This window comes from Equus caballus, chromosome 24 (genome assembly GCF_041296265.1).
Source record: "Equus caballus isolate H_3958 breed thoroughbred chromosome 24, TB-T2T, whole genome shotgun sequence".
NCBI classification, from domain to species: domain Eukaryota; kingdom Metazoa; phylum Chordata; class Mammalia; order Perissodactyla; family Equidae; genus Equus; species Equus caballus.
This window is the reverse complement of record NC_091707.1, coordinates 47526637-47547808: the sequence shown is the minus strand read 5'-3', so window position 1 is coordinate 47547808 and position 21172 is coordinate 47526637. Positions and strand designations below refer to the sequence as shown.

Below are 21172 nucleotides of genomic sequence, written 5' to 3'. Positions count from 1 at the left end.
GGGCCTGCGCCCCGGCCCCGGGCGGCACGATGACCGACACCCGGCGGCGGGTGAAGGTCTACACGCTCAACGAGGACCGGCAGTGGGACGACCGGGGCACCGGGCATGTGTCGTCCGGCTACGTGGAGCGGCTGAAGGGCATGTCCCTGCTTGTCAGGGCCGAGAGCGACGGTGAGTGGGGCCCCTCGCGGTGGGACCCCCGCTCCCCCACGGCCCCGGGCCGCCTCCCTGGTTCTTGGGGGACCCCTCCCGAAGGACGGAGGGGGCGGCTGCCGCCTCGGGGGAGGGCGGGCCGCCGGCACCCGGTCCCCCCGGAGCTGCGCGGGGAGCGCTCGAAAGGCTTCCTGTTTGCGAGCGCCGGGTCTCATTCGGGTCCGAGCTGTGCCGCCGGGGAGCGTGGCGAGGCCGGGGACCCGGGACCGCGAGTGTGCCTTCGCACTAGAGTGACCTTGAGAAAGGCACTGATTAACCCGATCTCCGGCCTTAGTTCACCCATCTGGAAAGCAGGCACGAAACTTCTCGGAGCTTAGAAAGTTCCTGGCTGGGTCGCTCTTCGGAGAACGTTTTGCGGTGCTTTTTCTTCTTTTTTTAAAAAAACCTCTTTGCTACATCTTTCTGATCCTGTTGCAGGTTGGCAGCACTGGTTCACGGATCTGGCAACTCCACGCTCGGCAGAGAACATAGATCCGTGTTTCCCAGTGTCGGTTGTCTTTTTCACTGTAATGCAGGATTTTGTGTGTAGTTTCACTGTGTAAACCTGTTGTAAGTTGGGAATCATTGTATGCGAGCTTTTTGATTGTTTGAACGTATATTCATAATTTGGTTCAGTTAACAGTGGGGACGATTCATATATTTCGAAAGAGCCCTCAAGGTTCAAAGATCGAGTAGTTTTAAAAATAGGTGTTTCACGTTTTTAAAGATTTATGGGATTGCCACTTCTCTCCGTGGCATACCCTGAATTTCACTTAAAAAGTTCACGTCGGGTAAAACTACTTTCAAATTGTTTTTTCTGTGTTTGAAGACCTGTCTTGTTACATTAGTCTATAATTTAACAGTAGGTATTTTAGTTTATGATGATTGTAGTTCTGTATCTAAATTATCACAGACTCACTCAGTGAATTTTAATTGGACTCTACGCAGAAGTCCAGTTCCATGAAAAACAAACAAGATTCACTCTTGTGTAATTGAAGACTCTAGGGATGTTGATTTTCAGTTTGAGTTGAAAAATGGTAATTGGGGTATATTGCCCACAGGTTATCTCTATAAGGCCTCCCAAAATAACTTAAACCTGGAGAAAAATTATTTCCTTTTGGAGGCACTTAAAGGGTTTGAATACATTGGGTACATTTTTCTGAGGCATATTATTTGACTCTTAAATTACAAGTTTGAATGTCAAGTGTTAGTGGGTTTGTGTATACGACTATCAAATAGTAACCGAGTAATCTGTACCTCTCTGGATGTTTGGGAAACTTTTTACATAGTGAGTTGGAAAGTGTAGGCTTTGTGTGTAGGTTCATTTAACTTCTTTTGAAATGAAAGCAGGTAGACTTGAGATCAGTTCTTTGAAGTCTCATAATTAAAAGATGTAAACCTTCACATCATGTGTTTAATTGAACTTACTATACAAAGTCCTTTATTTAGAGTTTTAAGCATTGCGTCTTAATGTCATACTATCACAGGGAATCATACTCTTCTAAAATAGTAATATAGGAATGTTTCTTTCCCATTTTTATTTTTTACCACTTTGGAAATAGCCCCAATGGTTAAAGCAAAATGGCTTTAGTTTTTATGTAATGAAAGAGCTGGAATAAATTAACTGTGTGCCCTTGTTAAATTTAAGTTGTAAGGAAAACTAAATCCAAAGAGTGGGCTTAGGAAATTCCAGGATACTTCTGAAATATTGTTGTAGATAATCTTTAGTTTGATGATTAATGTTTTTTCTAACAGAAAAACTCCAATTAGAAATAATAGTCAAATAGTTACTGAGTCCCTACCATGTGCCAGAGACTGTTTAGTTGCATCTGGTGGTGTAGGCACTATTATTAGCTGTATTTTACGATGGGGGAAACTGAGGCCCAGAGAGCTAAGTAACTTAAGATCACACAGCTAGGTTACGGAGCACGGTAATTGTTCAGGCTGTGGTGGGGGAAGGGTGTCTGGATTTGAGTGAGATATCTAGCCTGGCTTGGAACTAGGACTGTCAGTTATTTAATTATTATGATTGTGTTTACAGTGTGTTTTGAACTCCCATATTGCTGTCTACTGGCATTTGCTGCTTTATACTTAGACTGAAGGTTTATTTCAAAGAAAATGAAAACAATTTTTAGGCTAAAGATATTTAAAAGTATAGTTTATCTCCAAGCCACACATGGGAGCTTTTGTATTGACTGCTAGTTTGGGTTATCCATTATTGTGTGCCTCCTCTATTCTCCTTTATAGGATAATTGAGAATTTCCTTTTTATTGGGATAAGCAAAATGGAAGGTATTTTTGATTTTCCATAAAATGAGTCATGTATCTTGTTAGAGGAACTTACACACTTACCTGAAAATCAGGAAGGCGATTTCTGAATGGAAGTACTTGTGGCTGCCCTGTTAGAGGGCACGTCTGTCTGGGTAAGTACGCCCTTCCCCTCTGAAGCTGGGGCCTGGCACATCTGTAGCCTAGCTTGCCTTGGAGGAGAGAGATATCCCACCAAGCTACTGAGCCCATTTTCTGCATTGCATCCTTATTTGATAGGTTCCTACTGGTAAAATGTGTAGGAACATAGCCTTTTCTTTAATGAAAATAGACTATCTCATTTCTCACATTTGATTGTAGCTGTGTACCTGCAAACTTCCATCTTCCGATAAAGATTACTTAGTATTATTTTTTCTCCTTTCAGTTTATGCTGTACCTGTTAACGTGCTGAAGTTAGGATGATAATGACATCCCTTACATGCTCTCACTTTATGTTCAAGTTGTTCTACTGCTTTTCTCCATTGTGGGTTTTACCAGACACCTCCACCTGCCAATTTTAGGATTGATCAAGTAAAGAAATTGGAATTTCTCTGCACACTGATGACTGTCTTTGAACATAAAAATCATATCCATACTCTATTCTTGATTACTTGCCAGGTATCAAGAATAGTGTTCTATTTGCTTTTTAACATAAGTTTTATAAAGTGTTTTTTACATTTCGGAATAGTTTTATCTGTTATCTGAGTTGCCTGTTTGAGAGTTAGGAAGTTAAGTTCTCACTGTTATTGGAGGCATGAAGAAAATGAGGCGTGGGGACATGTTTTGATCAAGGTAGCACTGCTAGCTGGTGGTAAGAACTGGAATGCTGGGCTTCTGCCTCTTGGTAGAACTTGGTTGTAGGTAGATCTGCCTCTACCCCTGCTATAGTTACAAAAGGAGGTCTGAACGCTTCCGGTGGGGAGGTCTGTTTTGTTTTGTTTTGGCGGCTGTGGTGAGAGAAATGAGTAGAGATGGCATTAGCTTTTTTATTATTGCTATTCTTATAAATCAGTAAGTAGAATAGAATCTTGCATACAGTAAGCTCTCCAGATTTAGCCAGCAAAAAGAGCTCAGTGTCAGTACTGGGAGAAACATTTCACTTTGAAAAGTGGATTTAAACACTTTGTTTTTTGTGTAGACCTACTTTGTAGAAAATTAATGGGCCTAAGGTAACTGGACCCTTATTTATCATCTGTTGCATGTGATTACTTCTGAATTTTTAGGGCCATCGGCTACATTGGGTATAGCTGATGGGGCTGGAGTGTACTGAAAGCTTGACCACAGGTGTGGAACCTTTTAATGTAATTTTTTCCCCGTGAGTCTTCATTTGAGTTTTTAAATGCCATGTGTAATCTCTGGGCCACAAAATTGGAAGAGACTTGGAACACAGAACTGCTATTGTTTGTAGCATGAGATTTTGGACTCCCGTTTTCTCATTTTTGATGGCATTTTCTTCCTAATGAAGCGTGCACCTAAGCCCCTGCCCCTAGCCTTGAGCCTTCAACCTAGAGGTTAAACTGTTGAGAGTGACAGAGCTGGAGCTATTCTTTCTGAAATCTTTAAGTATTATCCAAATGTGAACTAAGTCCTTGACCTGTTTCTTAACCCGGAACCAGATACTCCCATACTACCTGAATCTGGTTGTTTGGTTGGTTGATATTGAAAATAGAGCCATAAAAGTTACAGAAACTTTCTATATCTCATTCTCCAGTGAAAGGAAATGATATCTAAACAAGTGAATTTTCCAGTTAAATAAAACTGTGTACCAGAAGAGTAAAAATCTCGACAATTTTCATGGACTGTTTCCTAAATATTATATACTAGAATGTTTTTTAAGCAGTGTAATGAACCTGTGTTGGTTAACCTTTCATTTGTAATGTCGGTCTGGATCATCATCATCAATACTAATTTTCCTGCTATTCAACAGTACAGTGATGCTAAATGATATTCTGATCATGACCTAAAAAAAGAAATATTGAGTGCTGGTTATGTGCAGATACTGGGTAGGCATTTTAATATAAATTTTCAGTTAATACTTACAGCAACCCTCTGAGATGATATTTTTCTAACGATAAGTCTTGGTGTATTGATTCTTTGAATGGATAGTTTAGTTTTTGTGGTCTTTTTTCATGTATCCAGCCAGAAATCTAGATTTTCTTAAATGTAAACTCTTTCCATTTTAAAGTATTTGCATGAATTCAGTGTATGAATATGTTTGTTAGACTAGGAATCAAAATCTGATGCCCATTTCTCACCCATGTATCTAGGCTGCAGGCACTAATTTTGACTCCTCTGATTTAAACTCTCTTCTAACGATACTTCACTGCACCACCAACAACCCTCACCTCCCTCCCTGGAGGGGTTTTGGTTTTGATAGAGGTGTGTTGGGGATTGGCAGCAGGATACAAGAAAAGCCCTCACGTTTCATTTTACAGGAAGAATCAAGATGTCATGCAGCAGGGAGGGAATATTTTTAATGACCTAATTATTTATGCTCGTAATTGTACTATTTTATTATCACTTTTGCTATCAGTGTTTGATAGCTTCTACCTGCAGTTCTCTTGTGATGTTCTGAGTGGCATCTCCTCTCCCATACCGTTGTTTCCCTATTTCCTGAGTGTACAGACCTCCTTTTTATCAGTATATTTGGGGTATCTATTTGTGTCAGGGTACACAGATCGATCTCATTTAAAAGTGGCATACTATTCACTGTATATATTTAATTCACTCTAGACTGTTGGTGGCATAGAGTAGTTATTTCTCAAACTTTTTTCCTAGGATACCTTTATCTTCTTAAGATTGAGGATCCCCCAAAACTTTTGTTTATGTGGGTTGTACCTATTGATAATTACTATATTAGAAATTACAACAAAGACTTTAAAAGGCTTTTCTAAAACAGGAATTTAGTGAGAAGAGTGTCATTGTTTTACATTTTTATAAATCTTCTTAATGTCTGGTTTAATTTTTTAATAAAGTAGGATTCTCATCGGCTTCTGCATTCAATCTGTTGCAGTGTCAGTGTAGACATTGTGAGAGAAATAAGAGTGAAAAGGCAAATAACCTCTTAGTAATATTATGAAAACAGTTTTGATTTTCCATACCCCTTGAGCTTCCCACACTTTGAGAACAGCTGGCATAGAGACTTTTCTAGTTTTTTTTACCATTAAAAAACTGCCACTGATGTCTTTATTCATGTATTTGGCACCTGTGTGAGGATGTAAGATAATTTCCTAGAAGAAGAACTGTTGGACCAAAGAGTACTATGTGTTTAAAAGCTTGGTGTAGGTAAAGATAAATGACCCTCCAAAAAAGTTGTGCTGATTTTCAGTCTTGGTGATAGTAACTGAGAATTAAAAACTCTATTTTTTGAAGAAGTGTATGTGCAAATACGGACTTGTAGACCTATCAGAATTTCCTTGGAAGGGACTCTGAAGAGCATTTACTGTGCACTTACAGTGCTCTTTCATTCCACTGAGGATGGTTGATTTTGCTTAGTGGTTTGAATGATAGATTCTGCGATGACAAATTTAATTGCATGTATTGATGCATTCTCCTTAGCTTGATCACTCTTGATTTTTCTTTGTGTCTCCATGTTTCCTTCTCAGTTGTTCAGGGTGGAAGTGGTAAGACCTTTCTCAAGTCTTGATATTGGGGTTTGCTGTGTAGGCTTATCTTTCTCTGGTCTGTGTGACACTGTCTTTTCACATGTGTGAGAAGGAGGTGTCATGGGGAGGGTGAGAGTGAATAATTATTGGGGGATAAGGGTGTCTATTTAATTGGAGAGGATGAATATGTTTCTCAGATAAGTTGGGGCGGGAGGCTGTCTTGCATATGTGCTTCAGTTATTAAGATATACTCCACCTTCCTCTTATCAAAAGCATGTGTTCCCTTTAATGAGAACCTTCTCTGCCTCCCCTGATGTTGCTTACGATCTCCTACGAAGGATTGTCATCTTCATTTCTCCCCTGTTGACTCTGCTACCATGATAAATGCCTCTCACCTACACTTGAACTCTACAGCCCCATTTATACCCACATATTACTAGGATGGAATTACTGTTCCCGGTACTGTAACTATAGCAACTGATACAAATAAACTTGGGGGGAAGGATTGTGTTAATACATATTGACATTCAGCTGGATCTTTTTCAGTTGATTGGAGTAGTCCTCATAGCTTGAGCTAATAGAACCTGAGAGATGGGGTGGGGAACCTAATAGATGGAGTAGAAATAAAACCGGAAATGTTTTTCATTATTATCTCACTTAAGTCCCAAACTGAAAGACTGTTTCCCATCTTCCAGCTTCTACAGCCTACTGATCTCTCTTAGGGAACATGGTATTTGAGGACCAGAGCTGGGCTTCCTAAAGTGGCATCTTAGACCAAAGCCATGGGATATGGCTGAAATGGGTTACAGGAGAGATACTTCCCCCCTAACATCTTGAATGGCCCAGGAAAAAAGAAAAACTTCCCAACACCAGAAGCCTCCAGCATGTGCCTAATTCTTGCCTTAGTCAGAGTTTTGGGAGGGAACATTTCAGACTTTCAACTTGTTATTTTTCCTTTCTAATTACCCTGACCATGTAACACCACTGAGAAAGTTTTGAAGCAATGCAGAAGGGTCTGGTACTCGAAAAATAATAGTTAGACCATTGTGGGTTTTTTGTTTTGTTTTAGCAGCTACCAGGTCAGGTCTGTTTCTTGAAAGCACAACTTGAAGTGATAACTCCAGCCCCCTGTGCCATGTGTTGTTTACCCTTTCTCTTAAACTTTTTAAAAAACTTCTGCAGTACAATACATCAAAAAAGTACACAAATATTCAGCTTGGTGAGTTTTCGCAGAATAACCAGCACACAGATGAAGAAACAATGTAACCACCACCCTGGACACCTCCTTCTTGTCCCTTTTCAGTCACTATCTTCCCTTCTCCCACTCCCCTCCCCACTCCCACAACTGCTAACTTAACCAGTAGCACCATAGATTAACTTTTCCCACCTTTTGAATTTATATAAATGGAATTATATGGTATATACTTTTGTCTGAGGCTTTCGTTCATGTTTGTATGATTCATAAATGTCGCATTCACAAATGTTTGGTTCAGTCATTAACATTGCTATATGGTATTCTGTTGTATGCATATTTACACTTTAACTTTTTTTAATAGCATTCACATGCCATATAATTCATCCAAAGTGTATAATTCAGTGTATTTTAGTATATTGACAGGGTTATGCAACCATCACTGCAATCTAATTTTAGAATATTTTGCCCTTTCTAAAAGAAATCATGTACCCATTAGCAGTCACTACCCATTCACTTCCCCTACCTCCTAGCCAAAACAACCACTAATCTACAAATCTTTCTGTAGATTTGCATGTTCTGGACGTTTCATAAAAATGCAGTCATACAGTATGTGGTCTTTTGTGACTGGTTTCTTTTGCTTATAATGTTTTCAACGTTTATCCATGTTATAGCATGTATCAGAACTTCATTTCTTTTTATAGCTTAATAATTCATTTTATTTATCCATTCATCAGCCTTTGGACATCTGGATCGTTTCCACATTTTGCTATTATGAATAATGCTGCTGTGTATGAGCATGTGTTTTCATTTCTCTTGGGTATATACCTAGGAGTGGAATTGCTGGCAACTCTAACTTTGAGGAACTGCCAAACTGTTTTTCCAAAGTGGATGCCTTTTTATATGCCCACAAGCAAAATACGAGGGTTCCCATTTCTCCACGTGGTTGCCAACACTTGTTATTGTCTGTCTTTGATTATAGGCATCCTAGCTAGTGTGAAATGGTTTCTTATTTGTAGTTTTGATTTGCATTTTCTTATTGACTAATGACATTGAACATCTTTTCATATATTTATTGTCTATTTGTATATCTTCTTTGGAGAAATGTCTATTCATATCCATTACCCATTTTTAAATTGCATTGTCTTGTTATATTGAGTTGTAAGAGTTCTGGATATAAGTTGCTTATCAGATATATGATTTCCAAATAATTTCTCCTGTTCTGTGGGTTGTCTTTTCACATTCTTGATGGTATTATTTGTAGCACAGAAGTTTTTAATTTTGATTATGTCCAGTTGTCATTTATCAATGATGGCCAGTTTTTTTTCTTTTGGGTAGGTTGTGCTTTTGTGCCCTTTAACTTTTAAAGAGGCATTTCTTACTCAGTTTGATTCTATGGCACTAGACCTCTTGCATCTTCTGAAATATAAAGTAATCCAGTTGTTTCACTCTATCTTATTTATGTAGTTTTCAAGAAATGGCTTGTTTTTGAGGACATGATATATTTCAAAGTAGGTTTTTTGGAATGTATGTTCTCATAGAAAGCATGTTTTGAGTATAATTATATGCTACAACTTGTCTTTAAAAAGTAAGTTTAATCCATAATGTACCTGACATACTCTTTGGTTTCACTGGGAAATAATACAATGCAATTTTTGTTCTAGTAGTTAAAACAATGAAAAAATAATAAAGATAATTGGAGACTTTTATTAAAGGACTCTAGATATTGAGTTAATTCACTTGCTGCTTTTTCTTGTTAATGAATGTATCAGTAGACAACTCTTAGTAATTACCAAAATAAAAATCCAATAATTGTGCATAAAGAAAATTGAAGGGGTACTGGAAATTTTATTTTGATTATTCTGGCAAAAGTTGGAAAAAGAGGACGAACATTAAGCAGTTTCCTCTAGAATGTGAGAATATTTGTCTGACCTCAGTGAGCGAAAAATAATGAAAAGAGCCTGAAGAAATGGTTTTGGGGGTATAGGTGGGAAAAAGATGGAGACTGTTTAGTTACCTTAAGTACAGAAAGGGTAAGAGACAGATTGGGGTTGAGCAGTTCACCTGTGCTAGACGTAGCGAGAGGATTCACGTGAAGTGGGAAGCTGTTCACATGCACAGAATGTTTGAAAATTGTCATCACAACTTGGTAAATGCTGATATCTTACTATATTCAGTATCACTTAGCACTGTTATGAGTACATAGTAGTGAATGGTCAGTAAATCACTAACATGGGGACACTATCATAAAATTAGTCAAGAAATTTTAACATAAAAGCAAACTAATTAAATTTGGGACTGTTAAGAGCACCCTTTTCTCAACTGACTAGCCACTATTTGCAATGGGTAAACCAACTGTTAGTGTAACATGAGAAGAAATGAAAGCTTTGGATGAGAGACAGCTGCAAAGAAAACTGCTCCTCGAGCATTTTGGGCCAGAACTTGTCTTTAGATAGCGCGTTGGGGGATAAACTGGAACCGGTTGAGGGGAGAGGTGTAAGTTTAGTCTTAACATTTTATTTAAAAATATATATATATAATTTTATTTTGTCACAAAGCATGAGTCTTATATTAGGGAAAAAACAAATGTGCAGCTTAGCTTGCTGTGAGAAATAAACTGATTATTTGAAGATGGAGTAGTATTTCCTGTATTAAGAAACAGAAATATGAGACTTTTTGAAGGTGAAGCATAATTTGGGGATGTGCTTGGGCAATAGATCATATCCTTGATGTTTTCAGACTTTTGCATTTGAATTCTCATTTTCAGTCTTGAGAGAGAGACCAGATTCTATTATAATGCTTAATTTGCGTGTTTTAAAGTATTTCTCTAAGTAAGGCTGTATATCAGAGATTTAAACCTAGACCACGTGGCTTCATGCTGTGCTGTTTCACTACCTTGTGCTGCTCATCAATTGTTAGATTTCTATTACCATCCGGTCCTCACTCTTTAGATGATCATGTCTGTCTTGTTAAAAGTAAGCATGTATAAAGCAAGCATTTCTTAGGTTACAAGTTGTTGTATTTAAACTTGTTTTTAAAATAATATCTCCTTAAGTGAAGTTGTATACGCATCAAATGTTCAGAAAAGGTAATGTGTATATGTAAGGGAATATAATTTTGCTGCTTTGCAATTACATGATAGAATGTCTTTTTCTGTTTCCTAGGTTCTCTACTGTTAGAGTCCAAAATAAATCCTAACACTGCATACCAGAAACAACAGGTAACATTTTGAAGCTGTGTTTTATCTTGCGTATTATCCTCTCAGTTTGGTGATTAAATGAAAATTTACCATCTGACTCCTTAGAATTAAAAATTTAGAGCAGATTGCAGCATACTTTGCCAGTCTAATTCCAAAATAGGATTTCTTCCCATTTCTGTGGTGTGTAAAGCAATCATTTTAAACAAAAAAAAACCTTGCTTAAACTAAGTATATCTTCCAGATAGTCTAGCAGCTGAGCCTTAAAATTCTCAAAAGTTAAAACTAAAACAACACAGTTTTCTTGTTTCTACTGAAAGAAGGAAAAAAGTGACCGCTGATGTGTAATAATCAGCCAGTGACACAACTAAATGGTAGAAACTCCTTCCTTTGCTGTTGTAGATGCTGCTGCCGAAGGAACATTTGTATCCCTGTACGGCAACTCAGTGTACATAAGAATCTGATTTCTTACACAGCCTGAATAGGACCTTATAATGATGTTAGTTTTTTAAGGCAACTTTCAATTTGAGTGCACGCTCTTTCTTGTACCCTTCTGATGTGCAGGAGATTATTTGAAAGTAAATCTTTCTCTCACTTAGTACCTACTAGCATTGTCATCAAATGGTATTTATTCAGAACACACACACACACACACAGTGCTCTACAAAGCCAGTGAAATCACTATTAGTCCCCTCATTGCCCTGAAGGTGCAGATATAAAATAATTTGAAATAAAGAATATTACCAACAGTCATATATATATATGTTACTTTATAAATACATTGTAAATGCTTTGTTTCATCATTAATCATTAAAATATTACGAGAAGGAAGTCAATATTGGCTTTATTTTGCCCATTAGATGATGCCTAAAGGTTGTGACTTGCTGGCGGTCACAGAGGTAGTACATAAAAAAGCTGATAGTAATGCCTAAATTTATTTAATGGTGATTTATTTGTCCAGCAAACATTGGTGTAATATGAAATCATTTCTTGATAGTTTAATGGTCTGTTAATACTTTGTTGCATTTAGGGTTCTTAAGAAAATTTTTAGGTTTGTTTGGAATGGCTGGAGACTAGAGTATTTGGCCTTGCTGTTTTGTACTTAAATACATAAATTCATGTTTTGAGGTTTCAAACTGCTGAAGAGTAAAAGCAATCCTAAGAAAAAGAAAAGATCGAGTCTATTTTGAGGCTAAATCAACAAATCCATATGTCTTAACCTGTAGGTTCTTGGATGATAAGCAAGATGATCTGGTTGAAAATAAGGCTTTTCAAGGAAAACAGAAGGGCAATTCCTAAAAATTTCAAACTTGTAAATTTGTGAAATGGGTAATTAAAAGCATATGTCTAGCTATGCCCTGATTTGAGCTTCCAAATGATTCTCTGTATACGTTGTAGCAGAGCAGTTGGCTTACAGTTGTATTAAATCTTTCTTATTACTAATGTGATACTGGTTTTAGACTTGATCCAGTGAGTCTTATATTATCACCAGTTTTCATAACAGTATGTGTTATACTTATTTTAAAGACAAAGAAACTGAGGCTCAGGGAAGTTACCCAACTGACTAATTTCTGGCATGTTGATTTTACAATGTTAATGTAAATTATTTTGAGCTCGAACAGCTACTCACTGTGGAACAGATTGCCTGCCTGAGATCTATGATCTCTAGAAGTCCTTAAAAATAGTAAAAGTGGGGGTCGGCCTGGTGGCCCAGCAGTTAAGTTCGCACATTCTGCTTCTCAGTGGCCCTGGGTTTGCCAGTTCAGATCCCGGGTGCGGACATGGCACCGCTTGGCACGCCATGCTGTGGTAGGCGTCCTGCATATAAAGTAGAGGAAGATGGGCATGGATATTAGCTCAGGGCCAGGCTTCCTCAGCCAAAAAAAAAAAGAAAGGACTGGCAGTAGTTAGCTCAGGGCTAATCTTCCTCAAAATAAAGGAAATAGTAAAAGGGGTCTTTGAGCTCTTTTTTAAAATTCTGAATAAGAACTGTAGATTTATCCTGTTAGTAATGCTGTACAGCCTAATCAAATGATCATTAATTTACTTCTGGCTGGCATCACTTTAGTTCAGTGAGAGACTACTTGTCTCATGATTAACAGTTATATGATTGAATGGCTACAGTTAATATACAGTTTAGCTGACAAATTTTTAAACATGGGATCCATTTGTGTACAATAAGAGGTGTCCTTGGTAGTTAAAAGTATTAGAAGCTGTTGGAGTAGAAACAGATCCTTTAAGGTATCTCAAAAATAATCTAGTCATGTTTCCTCCTCACTTCAGGAACCTTTATCATCCCCATAGATGCTCAGCCAGCCTTTGTGTGGCTCCTTACAGTTACTTATTAGTCAGGATGAACTATTTTTCTCTTTATATTGTACTCAAATCCATCTAACTCTTAATTCTTCTGTTTGGACCAGCTTGAAAAAATGCTCCCTGATAGTTGTCATGTTGGGCTTCTTTTTTGACATAACTCTCTAGTGCCATTCAACATTTCATATGTAAGACAATTCATAGACTTCTCTCGAGAGGGCTCTTTTTTGAAATGGTTGATTTGAAAGTTTGAAAAGATACCTTAGATCTTAGAAATATTTTTATTATACCATGCATATTGTAGAATGCAGACTATTTTTACTACAGGGAATGTAAAATGGTCTCAGTATTGTTGAGTGTAGTGTCTTGCTGAAATTACATCTTAATAAAAATGGTTAAACTGTTTATTAAACTTACTGTCATTAAAAAAAATAAGAATTTGACTGGAAGTAAAAGGATGGTAGGTGGTAGGAGCTTCTTGCTTCTTGAACCACGGCACTTTGGTGAAAGTTAAAAAACCTCTGCCCAGATAAATGCTCACATATTACAAATTTAGCCAGTAATTTCAAGGGCTTCATGGGCCTCATGCCCCCCAGGGAAAGAACACTTGATGTTGACAATAGAATGAGCTCTGTTTATTAATCTCATCCTCCTAACATGCCCCAGCTAGTGAATGCTCTGACTTCCTCTTTGGGTATTTTGACTAGAGCATAAAATATAACTTAATGTGCAAGCATAGGGTTGATATCATGTTTAGTGTGTATCTTTTAGTACATTTAGATTGTGTGCTCATTTTGTAGTGCTCTTCATATATTGGTTAAACTTCTTAAGGAAAACATTGTTTTCATTTTATAGATTGGATAAAGTGAAGTGTAAAAAGGCATTGGTAATGACCAATATTAATGTTGCAAAAAGTAAAAATGAGTACTGTTCTCGATTCCTTGTTGCTTTGTTTATTTGCTTTATACTTTGAAGTAGTTTGTGATATGGTATATTAATCATTCAGATCTTTTTTTTTCCTCTCAAGGACACTTTGATTGTGTGGTCTGAAGCAGAAAATTATGACTTGGCCCTTAGCTTTCAAGAAAAAGCTGGATGTGATGAAATTTGGGAGAAAATATGTCAGGTAACTTTAAAAATTGGAAAATCAACATGCTCTTTTTAAGTATTTTGTTTTTTGCTGTGCTTTCAGCTCATGCCCAAGGTTTTAAATAGACAGGCATTTCATGTAGATCTCTTAAGTGCGCTGCTGTCCGTGACTTACAGGACTTAGAAGTCTGTGACTTACCTTGACTTAAAGGAAAGTACAAAGTTACTGACACCAAGCTATCCAGCCCAGACCTCTGCTGAACATGGAGTTACATGTCCAGCTGCCTGTTAGTGCTCCTCTGTGAGTGCTGACTAGCATCTCACCTTAATAGTCCAAAACCAAACATAATCTCAACCTACATCTGTTCATTCTCTCATCTCAGTAAATGCCATCCAGTTGCTGAAACTAGAAACTTGTGGGTCGTGTTTATCCTTCCTTCATCCCTTATATCCATTCAGTCCCTCGATTATGATAAATCTTAAATCCATTCACTTACCTTCATTTTCAGTGCTATCACAGTTTACTAAGCCACCATGATTTTTTGCCTGGTTTACTGCTTTCATCTTGCCTGGTCTTCCCAAATCTATACCACAGCTAGAGTAATCTTTTTTAAAATGCAACCCTGATCATATCACTCTGTTCAGTATCTTCTTGTGGCTGTTGACTTTCTCTTCAACCTCACTTTGCGTGTTCTCATTTGGTTCTGAAATTTCCCAGTGACTGTTGTACCTCAGTCTGATGACATAATCTCTACCATCTTTCGTGAATGTGCATGTCTTTATGCACTCTAGTGGCTAGAGCCTCTTATTATGGACTCATTTAGACCATTGCATCCTAAGGACAGTTTCTCTAGCTCCACATTTACTTTAGCTGGAGAATAATCTCAGCAGATTCCTTAATTGAGTGGTTCTCAAAGTGTGGTCCTCAGACCAGCAGCAGGAGCATGACCTGGGAACTGATAGAAATGCAAATTCTGAGATTCCCCATCCCAGATCTACTGAATCTGAAACTGTGAGTAGGTACCAGTAATTACATATTAAGAAGCCCCTTAGGTTAGATTTTGTCTGTCAAGGGCGAGATAGTAAATATTTTAGGCTTTGTGGGCCATACATTTTAACAGCTTTTCAGTTCTGATGTTGTAGTGCGAAAGTAGCATAGGTATAACAAATAAATGGGTGTCATTTTATTTCAGTACCACTTTATTTACGAAAACAGGTGGTGGGCCAGGTTGGGTTATAGTTTGTCAGCCCCTGCTTTAGGGGGTAAACGTTAAAATACTACCATGCCTGGCTTTAGGCGACTCTGATGCACCCTGAAGTTTGAGAGCCACTGCCTTAGTAGGAGCTGTAGTGTCCTTGAGGCACAGTGTTTGCTTAACTGGTAGAATCTGTTTTTGCTGTATACTCTACTCAGCTGCTTTTCATAAATTAACCTGGCTGTTAAGCTGTCTCTTCTCTTATCATGTGAAAGACTAACATTCTATCTGAATGCCTTCTTTCGCCATACTTTTTCTTTGCTTTCTGTCCCATACAATTATTTTTACAGCATACTCCTCTAAATTTTTCTCCTGTGGAGTTCTCCCATAGAAAGAGAAATGAGATTAATGAGCCTGGAATCTGTTAAATGCACCCAGTATTCAGACAAGTCTTGTTCTCCTTCACTTTTCTGAGTTGAATAGTGCCCCCCCAACCACAGTCTTCTGTTAGGCCAGTGTTTAACTCAGGCCTGGACTCATTCTGTTACTGTCATGCCTGACACTCCTTTAATATTGTCAGATCTTTACTGTACTTTTCCTTAGTCTATAATACCATAAATTTTTCTGTCATCTTCACTTGGGACACAGGTAGTAGTACTTGTTTGCTTTCTCTCCAGTAACTTTCCTAGGAATCACAGGCTGTTTTTTGTTCCTTTCTGATCTTCCCCTCCAACGTTTACATAGTGTATGTTCAAGGGGTCATTTCTCAATCGTTTATGATCCTGTCTGTAGTTCTCAATCAATTTCTGGATTCTGGCTTGTTCTAGGGAATTCATTACATTTTGCTCTGTTTCTTAAACTCTACTCACCATTTTTTGCTCTAGAAACAGCTAAAAATGTCCCCATTTTCCAGTACCTTCTTTGATAGCTGTTATGATGTCTCGCTGAATCTCTTTTTCCTTTTTATGTCTTTCATGGCCTTCACATTCTCATTTTCTTCATACCTATCCAGAGTGACTGCTAAGATTTATCCTTTCTCTTATGGATGGCTCTCTCTTCCTTAGTCTACATCTCTTTCTTTTGTTTTCATTCTTCCATTGCTCCTGTTCTGAAAGTGAGACTGAAACATTTGTCAGATCATTACAATTCCACCTGTAATTCCCTGAGCAGATCAGATTCCAAGAGTTTCCTAAACACAAGACTTTTTGTTTACCTTCTTAGCCTTCCTATTTGCAAATTAATTCAAGAAGATAGCATTTTTTCATTACATTAGGGCTCTCGTCCCTTTTCATGTTTTTTAAATCAAATGCTACTGTTTTTTCTATAGGTAAAGCCATAGTTTGAGTATTGGGAATATAAAGCTATAATGAGAGCTTATTAACAAATCCAGAACCAACTGGAGACCATGCCAGGTACAAGCTGTGAATGTGCCTAGCCTCCTTCCAGTGGGTTAAGGCCAAGACGATATCACTTTGCAGCATATTTCAAGACATATTCCAGACCTTCCAGTATCCGTCAACAGTATCTCTTAATGATGCTAAACAATTTAAGTTTCTTGGCCATTTCCTATAAGGCCTAATTTTTCCATTCCTTTACCATTCAGCTTGGCCTATTGAGCTGCTTTAGTGGCAGTGTCTCAAATTATAGGGCCAAGCTAACAAAACTTGTTTCATTTCAGAATATGTCCTTGACGTTTTGTAAAAATATTCTTTTGCCATAAAATATATTTAATTGTGAAGACTATCTTTTTATAATTAGAGCCCCTACACAAACATAATGTTGGGGTTTATGGCAAACTTTAGGGCTTCTGGGGCATCATGAGAGCTGCAGGTTTCGGTGTGTAGAAAGGAAAACTTTTCCATGGTTTGGTTATTTAACTTTTAGCAGATATTCTTGGGGGATAGCTCTATCACATATAGGTTGCAGCTACTTTTTATGTGGTTTTGTTTTTGTAGGAGTGCACTTATTTCCCACCCAGTTTTTCTTAGTATTTTTGGGCTGCCAACCAGCATTTCTAGGAAATCAGTGACACACTTTGGTCCCAAGCCAATTTGTACATGCTTTTTGGCCCTTGGTTTCTAGACTTGATTGAGATTATATATTTTCCTTGTTGCTTACAATCATATATATTTTTTATGGTCACAGCATTATGATATTTGTTTGAATTTTACTTAAAGTTAAACTTTGAGGTTTCATGGTGGCTATCATAGAGCATAGTGCTAGGAATGTTTCTGTGACTTGCCATGGATGTAAGATGTGAAGTGGATGTTTTAGCATCAGGTCTCTACAATGTGGGTCACAGTCACAGTTAGTTTAGCATATCCTAGAGTGCTTCTCTTGCTGGTAAATCTTGCACTTATGAGGAAGCTCACTCCATCTCTGAACTTTGAACTTCTTTCCTTAAAGTTGAAAGTGTGTGTAATTCGTAGAAATATTAACTTAGAAAAGTAGGCGATTATGTCAGGTTGGAAGGAGGAGTCCTGAACTTGAAAATTACTATAGTTTTCTTGTAGCATCTCTTGTATTCATCTAAGAGTATCATTTAGATTTGCTTGATTATATTTTGTCAGCTGTCATAAATCTTATTTAATAGGTTCAAGGAAAGGACCCTTCAGTGGACATCACTCAGGACCTTGTAGATGAATCGGAAGAGGAGCGTTTTGATGATATGTCATCGCCAGGGTTAGAATTGCCATCTTGTGAATTAAGTCGCCTTGAGGAAATTGCAGAACTTGTGGCATCATCTTTACCTTCTCCCCTGCGTCGTGAAAAACTTGCACTAGCACTGGAAAATGAGGGTTATATTAAAAAGCTCTTAGAGCTTTTTCATGTGTGTGAGGATTTGGAAAATACTGAAGGACTGCACCACTTGTATGAAATTATCAAAGGCATCTTCCTCTTGAATCGAACTGCTCTTTTCGAAGTTATGTTCTCTGAGGAATGTATAATGGACGTCATTGGATGCTTAGAATATGATCCTGCTTTATCACAACCACGAAAACACAGGGAATTTCTAACAAAAACAGCCAAGTTTAAAGAAGTAATTCCCATATCAGATCCTGAGCTGAAACAAAAAATTCATCAGACATACAGAGTACAGTATATACAAGATATGGTTCTACCTACCCCTTCAGTCTTTGAAGAAAACATGTTATCAACACTTCACTCTTTTATCTTTTTCAATAAAGTAGAAATTGTTGGTATGTTACAGGTGAGTTAGATCATTCGTTTTTTTCTACTTGATTGATACCATTTAAGCTGTTAATTGCCTTTAGCAGAAATAATTTTATGTTCGTTCTAAATACCTAAATTGAGTTTTAATTTTTGGCTAAAGGTATGTATTTTGGGGCTATTACAAGAGATTATAATATACTATGGGACCAGAAGGTGGTTGTGTTTGGGTTAGGGAAGGTAAGTGTGATTAGAAAAGAAAAAGTCCAGCTTGGAGAAATTATAGGGGAATGATCTTAATGAAATGATTGAATGTAGAATTTTAGGGACATTAGTCTATCAGTTATGCATAGAATATATTGGAAGAGGAAAGAAAAATGAAACAAGGCAGCCAAGAAATAGGTCATTAAATATAGAATATAAATTCTATAGGATTTATAGAACTCCCAAGTAATAATATATTAAAGGCCCAGTTTTAAGGTCAAAGGACTATAACAGATGTTGGCAAATTATAGTTGTGTGTCTCCTTACCAAAAAGCATGCTTCTGTAATGGATGAGAATATGAGGAAGTTAGATGTAAATAGGAGTTTCAGCTCCACCTGTCACTTAATAGCTATGTGACTTGGGCAGCTTTCTTAACCTGTTAAAGCTTCAGTTTCCTGATCTGAAGGATTGTGATGGTAGTAATTACCCTATAAGGTCATGTGAAGATTAAATAAGATCATTCCTGTAAAGCATTGAACGTGATGCAAGACTCGAGCATTTCTTTGAGTATCTATTACTAATTGCTTTTTTTTTTTTTTGAGGAAGATTAGCCCTGATCTAACATCTGCTGCCAATCCTCCTCTTTTTGCTGAGGAATACTGGCCCTGAGCTAACATCTGTGCCCATCTTCCTCTACTTTATATGTGGGACGCCTGTCACAGCATGGCTTGCCAAGTGGTGCCATGTCCGCACCCGGGGTCTGAACCGGTGAACCCCGGGCTGCTGAAGTGGAACATGCACACTTAACCACTGCACCGGCCCCACTAATTAATTAATTAATTAAGCAATTAATTGCTTATTAAACTCCAAATTTTCTTTTTACAGTATGCCTAGTCTCTCAGGTCTGGTGTCTTAGGGTGCTTGTATCAGAATTGCCTAGGATGCAGTGTCCTGGATTCTGCATAAAACATAGAATGAAAATCTCTGTGAGTTGGCCTGTAATCTGCATTTGTAATACCCACAAAGTCATAGAACCTCTCAGTGGATGATCCCATAGTGTGAATTAGTCTATTCTAACTGAAATAGAAGTTTGCATGGGGCACAGATTTGTGAGTTGCACACATCCCATGTTTTTTGTTTCTTGGATGCCCATGATATTGTAAGAATAACAGGTAATATGAATTGAAAGATATTATCTTATAAGACCTTACCTCAAATCTACAAGTAAAATAATTATTTGAAACCCGGATTTGTTAAATAAAGGAGGCAAATGAAAGCAAGAGCTGCATGTTAGAAATAAAGCAGTAAGTTTAATTTTCATGTCTGTTCTTTTTTAGAAAATTGCTTTATTTTTAGTGTCCTTTGTCACCTTTTAAAAAAAAGAAAGTATGAATTCAAATAGAAAAGTCAATATTACGAAAGCTTCTTTCCTGGAGCTAGTAATAATTCCAGTTCCTGTTGACTAATTTGACATATTTTCTGTTCATTTAAGACAGACGTAAACACATAATATAGGCAGTACAGTCTGATAAATATAATAGTAATCCTCTAAACAGTGTGTTGTGATTGAGAATAGAGATGGATTTTAGTATCAATTTTCATTTATTCTTTGATAAGGAACTAGTTTTTGCCAGTTACCTAGTAAAGCCTCTGTTCTGGTCCAGTGTTGCTTCCTGGTTTCCTTCTATAGTCCTGAGTGCTCCTGGTCCTTTTCTTTATCTCCACGTGGTTCTTATTTTGTTATGCAGGGAGTTGTTGCTGCTCTATTTTCCTGGGCTTCATACCTGTCAAGTGCCCGTTTTACTCATTAAATATGATTTGAAGTTGTTAAGTCTTTGCTTCCCTACGTGCTTTGTAAGATGTTAGCTGCCATGCTGCAGTTCTGTCTGTTTCTGTTGATGCTGGGCACTTAAACATCCAGAGCGCTGGTGTCAAGGAAGAAGAATTTTACAAATTTTTTGAGGAGTGATTGAGGTATAATTTAAAGCAGGTTCTTAACTACTTTGTGTACACAATCACACCCATGAGCATGGATTGCCCTCTGTGTAATAGTATTAAACATTCTTATTCTCTATACTTCTGTACCCCCAAATGCAGCAGTTCAGAGAATCTTTTTTAATCATTTGATTTACAGTTGGTGGACTAGATTATATCTGGGAAGCATCTTGAAATTGGATGCCATTTGAGTTATGGCCACTTGTACATTTTAGAAAAAGAAAAGGTGGGAATAACAAAACTAATTTAATATCACAGAAAATGTTTCTTGAGCACTTACAATAGTGAATATGGAGTTGATAGTGTAGTGGGAGATTACATAAACACACATATATACGTACATATGTATATATATTGAGACTTAGGTATGTCTCTAGGGCTGAAGTAGGGTTGAATTTACTTCTAGCTGAGGTCATATGGAATTAAAATCTAGCAATCTTAATTAACAATAGTGATGGAAAAAATTGAACAGGCAATCAAATTCTACAACCTGCTGTGTGTGGGCTTTGGGTAAGTTTCTTAATCTGTCTCAATATAAAATAAGGAGGTGTAAGATAAAATAACATCTGACGTTCTTTCCCAAATTCTCTACTCTGACTTATTTACCCAGATTAATAACCTATGAGAGTATCTTTTGAATCCTTTTCAAAATAATTTAATGTATATTAAATTGTCGTGTGTATATGTATATTTTCAAATAATGTTTCTTTAA

The 21172-nt window shown here is 37.4% G+C and overlaps 1 protein-coding gene across 2 annotated transcripts in view; it reads left to right on the top strand.

Annotated features, from left to right (window-relative positions):
• The window catches only part of PPP4R3A (protein phosphatase 4 regulatory subunit 3A), a 37247-nt gene continuing 16075 nt past the window's right edge, over positions 1-21172 (top strand). For both annotated transcript variants that reach the window (XM_023628283.2, XM_023628282.2), the window contains exons 1-4: positions 1-171; positions 10460-10515; positions 13832-13930; positions 17683-18300. In XM_023628283.2, the coding sequence (XP_023484051.1) occupies positions 30-171; positions 10460-10515; positions 13832-13930; positions 17683-18300 (915 nt within the window). In that variant the 5' untranslated portion in view covers positions 1-29. The remainder of the gene's footprint in view (positions 172-10459; positions 10516-13831; positions 13931-17682; positions 18301-21172) is intronic.